Raw genomic sequence first — 9,504 nt, 5'->3', positions numbered from 1 at the left:
AGGGCAATTCTGACTGGTTCACATTGCACAGCACAGGAGTTGCTGCTTTTGATGCATTCCGAAATGTACAATATTTACACAAATGCCTGATTGGATTACATCTGTAGCAGCTTCTGTAGCAGCGACACCTGTGCTGCAGTGCAATGTGAACCAGTCAGAATTGCCCTGAGGAAGGTGACAGACGGTCACCGAAACGTCGGCTGAATAAAAGACTTGGTTGTGTAAAAAGAGTCTCTTTACTTGATATGGTTAAGGTGCACTGTGCTTGTCTGCAATCATAGAACACACATTAAACGACAGGATTTCTGAGCTGAGCTGACGTCTGTATACTGTACTTGATAGGTTTAGCAAAGCTGTACACACACAATATGCCATAGCAAATGTACGAAACAACTTTGTATAGAAAATCTGTGGAGATTTTTGTTCAACAAAACATTGAAGTTTGTTGTGGTACACAGAATGCTGTAATATTCTCTCATTTTTGGTATTTTTAGGAAGGGCTTTGATATTATTGATAGTGACTTTGTGATTTGGGGTTACAATTGTATTTGTAATGGAATGTCAGCCACATGTCCTATTGTATAGTTCATCTGAGGAAAGAAACAAGATATTTTGGGATAGGAACAAAAAAATTATCCATATAAGATCAAACTGGATGACAATTTGTGTACAAGAAACATCTTTCTAAAATGACTCCACAAACTCAAATTATTGCTACCTTTCAAGGAGTTTCCTACAATCATGAACTCAAGTTCATCTGGTAAAAAAAAATAAGTCACATTCCAAGTTCAAATGTATAGTTCTATCCAGTACACAGCTGTATATGCAGTGTTGCATGACCTAGTAGAGTACTTAGCCCAATAGATAAGCAAGGGAAGGTGATTTCTGTGCAAAAACTGTAGCAAACAAGAATTCCGAGACTTCATACCTCCATGAAATATGGGCTTGATATGTAAATGTAAATTTCCTCTTTAATTATGCAAATTACCTCCGCATTAACATGATATATGCATCGTGATGTATGTTAACTTTTGATTAACTTACAGATGTCCTAAGTATGACATTCCCATTATTCACCATTAAGAAATCATAGAATGTTTGCATAAATTATGCAAATTAGGTCATTTGCATAATTAGTATCTGTTGATGTTCTGCCTGCCAAAGGTTACATACATTACATGTCAAAGTAGTATCATAAAATTTCCTCATTAATTATGCAAATAAAGTTCTCATTTGCATAATTTGCATTTAATCATGTACATCTCTCTCTCAGCTACCTACACACCAAAAATTATGAAAATATGTTGTTCCTATCTGGACTTATTGGCTTTTAAACATTTCGCCAGAAAGTGCCCTGCAGTTCCAGAACAAGCTGCTAGGGGGACCAAACTCACACCACTTATTCCTGACATGAAAAGCAATCTGTCACCAAAACATCAAGACCATAGCATGTTCAGGACAAAAGATACAAAAACCGGAAGTTCTGCTGCAGTACCAAGGTCATCCACCAGTAGGCCCATATTTGACCTTGACGTTTGTCTTCCTAAGACTTACCAACACACAAAATATCATCATAATCCATAGAGGCGTTCTGAAGTTATGCTGACCACAAAGCTGCGGAAACACACACAGACATACATACATACAGACAGACACGCCAAAAACAATACCTCCATTTTTCATGGAGGTAACAAAGAATATACACCCAGTGCAACTCTTAGCCTCTACCAGGCTTTGGGAGGTAGCTGGAAAGAGTAGAGATTAGCCAAATAGGGAGATAACATGCCAAGGGAGTTGGTCCGCTGGAGAGAGCATTTTGCAGTGGCAAACAGTTCTCTCCAGCATACCAACTCTCCTGGCATGCTATCTCTCTATTTGGCTGACTTCTACTTTTTCCAGCCGCTTTCCGAAGCCTGGTAGAGGCTATGCAACTCTTACAGTTCCCAATGCCTACTGTGTTATATGCCATGAAGACCCAGTGTAAAGAAAAGGGGGGAGTCTGGGCACCCTTTGTGCAGTGTTCTGTGGTTTGGCTTCACCATGATGTCATATTTTGTATTTTCTTGTGAAAAAAAGGTATCTATATATATTAAAGTAACTGTGTGCTGTGTTTTTTGTGTGTCCTGTTCATTTTACAATCGTCACCGTATAAACTTAAGTTTCCAAGGAAAGTACTGACGTGTAGTACTCCTGTAGTTCGCATAGTGGCGCTTTCAGCGCACCACACAAATGCACCTGTCTGCAAGTGTCTGTACCGAAACCCTGGGTATTACCCAGCGCGAAACTTAATCGGCGATATTATTGCGTAAACAAAGAATATCCTGTCTCCTACAACGTCTACCGATCGACTGAAACCATTCAGTGTCAGAGAAGTCGACCGAAACTGGGCCGGCTGGGCGAGAAAGGATAATAAAGCTTATTCTAAGTTTCAGAGCGTTAAAGTTTCGGTAAACGTCACCGAAACTTAAAACGCTCCGAAATGTTCCCCTTACAAATTTCCCGTTCCATGATACGCCCAGAGAGAAAGTATTACATTACTATGTAATCGATTTGGAATCAATTTTGCAAGTCATAACATGTCGCGGCGTCATGACGCTTTCTTCTGTTCTTTTGTGTAATTTGACCCTACCCTATGAACGTTCGGTAACCCCCTTTCTAATCTTGATTCTTTGGACTTGTAGCAAAACATTCCATCTAAACAGATGGTCTCCATCCATCTTTCGACAGCCAAACCAAGTAAAGATTAGTTTTTGTGCGATTGAAATGTGTGATGGTTGTTCTTCAAACGCGTGAAAAAATTACATTGTACCTCGGTACAACACTTGAAAGGGAAGGCATTTAATTTGGGATGGTGTTTGAATTTGATTGAAAGGCATTGTGAGTTGTTAAAAGTAAATAAACAATGTATTGTTCCAGTAATTGCCCTTTCACGATGAGGAACAGGTGTTTTAGTCTCCTTAACTACCCAGAGATGCGAAAAAAGTGTTTGTACTTTTCCAGTTTCGGTGCTTTGAGATGAGTGAGTTAGGGGAATCCCCTTGACGTCATGCTATTAGTATAGACTTCGTGGCTATACGAGGAAGCATTCCGGAAAATTCTAGGTGACTCAGGGTCACACGTAGAGAAGATCTATAGGTACCTGGCGGCGATTTTACCGAGTTTGACAAGAGTTTTTGCTCGTCATTCTTCAAATTTGAGATTTGCAGTCAAGACACAGCCTTCAGCCTGCGATGACGTCATCACTAGGTGATTTCCAGATTCGGACGCCATCTTGGTTGGTCTGATCGAAAGTTGGGTGGTGAAAAAACGTTCAAAATTTGCAGTTTACAGGGTTCGCCGACAAACCATGGATAACCGGGCCGGTGGGCAGAAGTTCATTCTTCTCAAGGACCACACAGTGAAGACTAAATCCAGCCGCTTGAGCTCCCTAGCGCTGCATCACCACAGGGACCAACACACGCAGTCCTTACCGGGGTCGCTTTTCGAGGCTATAGAGGACCCAGATACAGCCAGAAACGGCAAGAAAATAACGTTACGCTCTCTGGAGAACCATAACTTGATTCTAGAGTGTCCCACGAAGGATGTTGCGGCTATTACAGGGCAGGAGGCGGACTTACTAATCGCCATACCGACGTGTAAAGACAGGTTTGTGTTGTATGAGGACAAGGAACGTTTGGAGGAGGGGCTTCAGATTAACGTGAACTCAGTGGTAGAAGTTTCCATCCAAGGAGTGCCCACAGATGTGCCAGGGATTGTCAGATACAGGGGAAACGTGCCTGGATTCTCCGGGATCACGTTTGGAGTCGAACTGTTGGTGAGTTCTAGTCAAAATTGCGACGCTTCCATCGCTAAGGACTTTGCCCCCCTCCCCACCTTTCGATTGCTTTTATTGCATTACCTTTGTACTGCTTTTGTTGACGTATTCTTTCACTGGTTACGCACCGTCGTACACAAGTAGATTTTGCCGTTTTTTTTATAGGAAAGCAACTAAAAGTGTTCCCTTATTCTTGTAGTAATGTCAGCAAGCTGTTTCAGCATTGTAACATCTGGTATTGCAGACAAATTTTTGTTATGTATGAGTACAGGCATGCTAGGACGGGTTTTTGGTTGATCAACAAGTTTTGGGATTCCCCTGACGACATTTCACGTCTTTTTTCACGTGATCTAGTTCAGCTTAAATCCGGAACTGTTCTCACTTAAAAGTACACAGGAACTGATACCAACCATAGAAATGTTTTTAACCTCTAGAACTTGGTGTTTCAGGTACACAAACATTAGTTGAAACACTGGCCAATCTAATTTTAAATTTGGAACGTCATTTGACCTCATTACCATTAGTTAGACTTTGGTAGAACCCCCACATTTCGACTTGTGGTGAAATAGAAAGAGAAAGACAGCCAGAGAATAAATGTTGGTGCATTTAAATGTCTTGGCATTTTGTTGGCAATGGTCCAGCTACACTTGGACCAAAGCCAGAGACTTCTAGATTTTTTTTCTAAACAAGTCTCTTGTAAAAATGTAGTGATAATATCTTCAGTGTCCCTTAGTATTAGTTCATAGTTTAAAATGTTTGTATTCACACTTTGTTTACGTCAAGCCTTGCCTGTATCTTCACCACAGGACTCCAAAGGAAAAGGCACGAGTGATGGCACATTTAGAAGAAAACGGTTCTTTACTTGCCCAGAAGACTGCGGTGTTTTTGTAGCTCTAAACAAACTGCGTCTACGTCGAGATGACCACCTACGAGACCTTCCCAACAGCGCGTCTAAGAAAACGAACATCTCAAAAGCCGTTCCCCTATCGGAGAAGGAACTGTCAGAGCTGCCGCTGAAAGTTGGCATGAGAGTTTTTATATTTACAGAAGTAAACGGGAAGGAGAGTCAGGAAGGGGGTGTGGTGAAGTATGTAGGAAAACTGTTGAAGCACGGAGGGGACATCTATGTCGGGATTGAACTGGTGAGTATGGTGGTGTGAAACATGTCATTACGTCTACTACTACCTTTGATAATAAGCTAAGGTATTTTAAGCACCTACAGAAAGAGCAAGCAAAAGACTATTTTAGATGTTAACAAAGGCATGTCAACAACAACAATGTATTGTTTGTTGTTACTTTGTCAATACAATAAGCAAAATGCTGTGAATGGTTCCAGGATTTTCATGATGTAATGTCTGGGTAGGTAAGGAAGTGATTTGATTTGAGGAAAAAGACTTCCTTTTCCTTTGTGTTTGTGTGTGTGTCTGTCTGTGTGTGTATACAAATGTATTTATGTATGTGTGTGTGTGTGTTTGTGTATGTGTGTGAATATGTGTGTGTGTGTGTGTGTGTGTGTGTGTGTGCTTGGCTAAAAACATGAGCCATTGCATTACATGTGACACTGCACTAGCTAGCTACTTGAAAAAGTGTCATGCATTACCTCAATTGCCTTTAGGATAACAAAAGAAAAGAAAAGCTGACTCTGTTTTTCAGCATATTGCTTTTATTTAAGAGGTGAGAACCATTACATAAAATTGTCATGGCCCAAAGCTGAATCCTTGTTGTTCTGGCAGGATAACCCAGTAGGAAATGGCTCTGGTGTGTACGAGGGAGAGAGACTGTTCCATGCCAGGAAGGACCACGCAGCACTGGTGCCTCTGGGAGGGGCCATACCTGCCGAGTGTATGGGCGGAGATGAAGGTAGGGCAAAGATTATTTATGTGTGCCTTTGCAGAAGGAAAATATCTTGTTCTTGCTCTGTTTCTTCTTCTTCTCCAAACACGTAAGATCAATCACCTGGACCAGATGGCTGTCACCATGGTACCTGGTGCTGTAGTAGACATCCTGTGGTGTTGGATTACATTATGTAGCAAGTGGCAGGAGTTGGAGGGCGGGTCACCAAAGTTACCTTTCTAGTTCAACATTGTTTCAATACGCACAGCAATAGATGACAATAGATGATAATACATGTAAATGTGTAATTTGTAATCAGTATATGTGTGTGTACAACAATGTGTAAATGGAGACTGAGTGAGTGAATGAATGTAAGACGGAGTCTAGACTAGAATGCTGGTTCCTTTTTTCAGCAAGTTTAATACTTACAACCAGCAATTTACCAATGTAAAGTACTTTTCTTACTGCATGTATTTGTGAGGAGTGAGTACAAATATACTAGAATATACTATATTACTTTAACTGTGATACGCATGCGTATTTTACAACTGTGCCTAACTCCATGTTCATGATTACTCCAGTGTTAGAAGATAGAAACAAGAAACTCCACAGAAACGGGAGCTACAATGGAACAGATGGGCATTACAACAGTGGAAGACAAGGTAGGACTTAAGCATTGTCCACCTATTGTAATTGGTTTTCTAAAGATTGGAAATCAATAAGAATAAAAGTTTTAAACTTGTGTTATTGGCAGGGACATCACATTTCTGGTGCACCAGTGAAGGTAATGGGATACCAAGAAAACAGATACTCCAGCAACTGGATTGAATTTGGAAAATACCATTCCTATGTGACTGAAAAAGACGTGTTTCTGGTGTATACCTATTTACAACTTTCTATGAACTTTTAGTTTTAAACTTTCAGTTTTAACTTTCTGTTTTACTTGTATTCCCATCATGTAACTGGCTCTTAGATAAGGCCTTGCAGTGAACTTTTTACTTTTGAACTTTAAATTTTAAACACTTTATTATTTATTAGTTTTAATAAACTTTCACTTTTAAACCATCCCTTCTCTCAGGTGCTGCAGGTGGGAGTGACTCCATCCCCTCCGGATCCTTGGGGAGAAACTTTCTCCAGGAGCAGGCAGAACTCCTTAACAGGTATGTCAGTGAAGGTCAGACATCCAGGTAATAAGACATGCCCAGTCCAACCGCAGGTCACCGTAGAACGCGTTATTCTCTAAGATACGGCGTTTGCCGGGTCACGATTTGACCCCGTTGCATGGGTGTAAACAACTGCCTATAGTGCAGCAAAAAGACCTCAGACCTACACAATGTTTACATTTTTTCATATCTACAGGATTTGCCCAGTACAACCATGTAGATATTTCGTGCATTGCAAAATGACAGCGAGCGCTACTGCCTTCCAAAAATTAGCAATTTTTGGTCATTTTATTTGTGCTTGTCTTTTTTACTATTTAACTGGATCCCGTTAGCTAATACCACAGTGTGATAGCCTACTTCTTTACCTTTACATTGATACCAATGACCCCTGGTAAATTTTATGGCAAACGGGTTTGCCCCCAAAAAAACTGTGACGATGCGCACATCGCGGTGGTCAAATTTTAGCCCAGTTGTAAGCTACTGACACACACCATCCTGAGTTTCCGCTACATTTTGATACATTTCGCGTAATGTCATAAAATTCGTTTTTTGGTACGAGAAACTGTCTGAATGTGGCTACCACATGCAATATAATAAGTGATATGATAACATTCAATTATAGACAAAAAGAGGAATTTAATACAAGGTTCTGACCATTCAAAAATCGTCAAATTTGAAGTCAATCGGTTTCGAACTCCTGCGTTCGATTCATGGAACCAAGGCAGCGCGTTCCATTTTTCGCGCCGCCAACAATGTTGCAACTTTCAACCCCTGTTTGCGAAAGTTCGCAAAAAGAAGGAATCAAGTTTTGTAATCACAAACAGACTTTCTGAAGCCCATTCCAAGTCAGACTTATATCATGAAGACGCTAGAGAAAGTGGGATTCATGTGCAACTATACCAATGTCAGTACATATGCCCGATGTTTGTATATTTACAGTGACAGGTCATAGTGTCCGATTTCTCCTTCAAAAATTAGGTCATGAAAAATCAACCTGTTGTTGTATTTGTTCATGCCCAAATTCCTTCTCTTCTGTTTTCACCCGTAAAGTGGGTATCGTTTTGAAACTTACTATTTGGTCGATATTCTTTCACTTTCTTTTTTTTCTATATAACTTTTAACAGAACATTTTTAAAGGCAAAGAAACTGTAAAGAAATTACACTTTTCTCAAGGTCGAGCTGCAATACACATTGTGCAACTTCAAAACTAAGTACACAGGTGTCAAGCCAACATAACCATATTTCAGCCATATCTTACATTACAGGTGTATTGGTTAGAACTAGTTGCAAAAGCTTGCGATTCGAACAACAATCGTTGAGAATTCGACTGAATAAGCCCAACTTACTATCGGTTATTACATTGTAACAACTACAGGATCCCAAAAGAAACAACACACGATAGATGAGGGAGGGTCTATACTTTGTTAAACAATACACCAAATCGACGATGAAGTAGGGCAAACGGGTTTGCCCCCAAAAAAACTAAAGGGTACCTATCTCGAGTGGAATCATCTCCATCATACACGGTCAACTTTGAAACCTCGTTTCTCCAACAAACACCACCGGTAATGTACATCTACGACCTTAAGCGTGACGCCGGCCCTTCTTACATCTCACATTAACGTATGACAAGGAAACACTTACGCAAATCGGAGTTACAAGCGAAACAGTAAACAGTAGTAAACTCTCGCGGATTCTCGCGGATTACATTACCTTGGAAAAGAAGCGCGAGATTTAAACGAGATCTTAGAGAGAGCTGCGCAGAACCGATGCGCATAGCGGTCTGCGGTTCGACTGTGCCAAAAAACAGTTACTCAAGCAACTGGGTATGATTTTGGAAACAGTCAGACATTTCAACTGCTGATTGATATACATATTAGTGAAGACAAATTTGTTGAATTTCCATTTTCCTTAACAGGTACTCCAAGTCAGCTGAGCGGTCTGTGCAACACGAGGCGTCAGACAGCATACGGAGAAAGGGTGCGCCGGGGAGGCTCAGTCCGAGCCCACGGACACGCGAAAACAACTTCCACCAACCAGGGATCAGACATCCTCCCATAGGTGTTTGTTTGTTTGTTTATTTATTTACTTCTTTGCTCGTGGTAATGATCCAATCAATGACCAAAACATGTGTGATATGTCAATCACCACATTATCACTAGCAAGCTTTAAACAACTCCTGCAATTAAATGTACAAAGATTGAGTGTAACAACTGTAACAAGTCGTTTGGTGTGACATAGCAAGCTGACGCCGTGCCGCGTACCTGCAAAGCTGGTGTGTTACGCCGAAGGATGATTATACCAGCTATACAGACACAGATGTACATACCATGTACTGTACATACATGCATTACACATAGCTAAAGTTGTATGGCCACATGTCACAGTCATCAGGATCATCATGCAAGGAATAGCACAGGGAGATGGAAGGATAATATGATGAATCAGAAAACCGACTGGCATGACACTAAGTAGAGAAATGTTAAGAAATACAGAAATCGAGAAGGGACAGAACTGATTGTCAGATCGTCTGTGGTGAATGATTAGACTAAGACTAAAGAGTAAGAAAGCATAGCCTCCTGTGCAGGCCCCGCGGCGGTGGGGAAGAGTTTTTAACGCATTATTTTAATATAGCCGGCCATCCTACATAGCCGACGAGAGAAGGTTGCTTTCCGCCTTTCTCTCGTCGGCTAT

General features: G+C 40.8%; 1 protein-coding gene across 1 annotated transcript in view; it reads left to right on the top strand.

Moving 5' to 3' along the window:
* Positions 1-2,997: 2,997 nt before the first annotated feature.
* Positions 2,998-9,504, top strand: part of LOC109479359 (ubiquitin carboxyl-terminal hydrolase CYLD-like) — a 14,415-nt gene continuing 7,908 nt past the window's right edge. Inside the window, exons 1-6 of the mRNA XM_019781311.1 lie at positions 2,998-3,814; positions 4,621-4,956; positions 5,548-5,674; positions 6,229-6,309; positions 6,726-6,807; positions 8,729-8,871. Coding sequence (XP_019636870.1) covers positions 3,347-3,814; positions 4,621-4,956; positions 5,548-5,674; positions 6,229-6,309; positions 6,726-6,807; positions 8,729-8,871 — 1,237 coding nt within the window. The 5' untranslated portion in view covers positions 2,998-3,346. The remainder of the gene's footprint in view (positions 3,815-4,620; positions 4,957-5,547; positions 5,675-6,228; positions 6,310-6,725; positions 6,808-8,728; positions 8,872-9,504) is intronic.

Source organism: Branchiostoma belcheri, unplaced genomic scaffold (assembly GCF_001625305.1).
Source record: "Branchiostoma belcheri isolate BF01 breed outbred unplaced genomic scaffold, Haploidv18h27 scaffold48, whole genome shotgun sequence".
Classification (NCBI taxonomy): Eukaryota; Metazoa; Chordata; class Leptocardii; order Amphioxiformes; family Branchiostomatidae; genus Branchiostoma; species Branchiostoma belcheri.
Note: the sequence above shows the minus strand (reverse complement) of the source record. Positions and strands in the feature narration are given on the sequence as shown.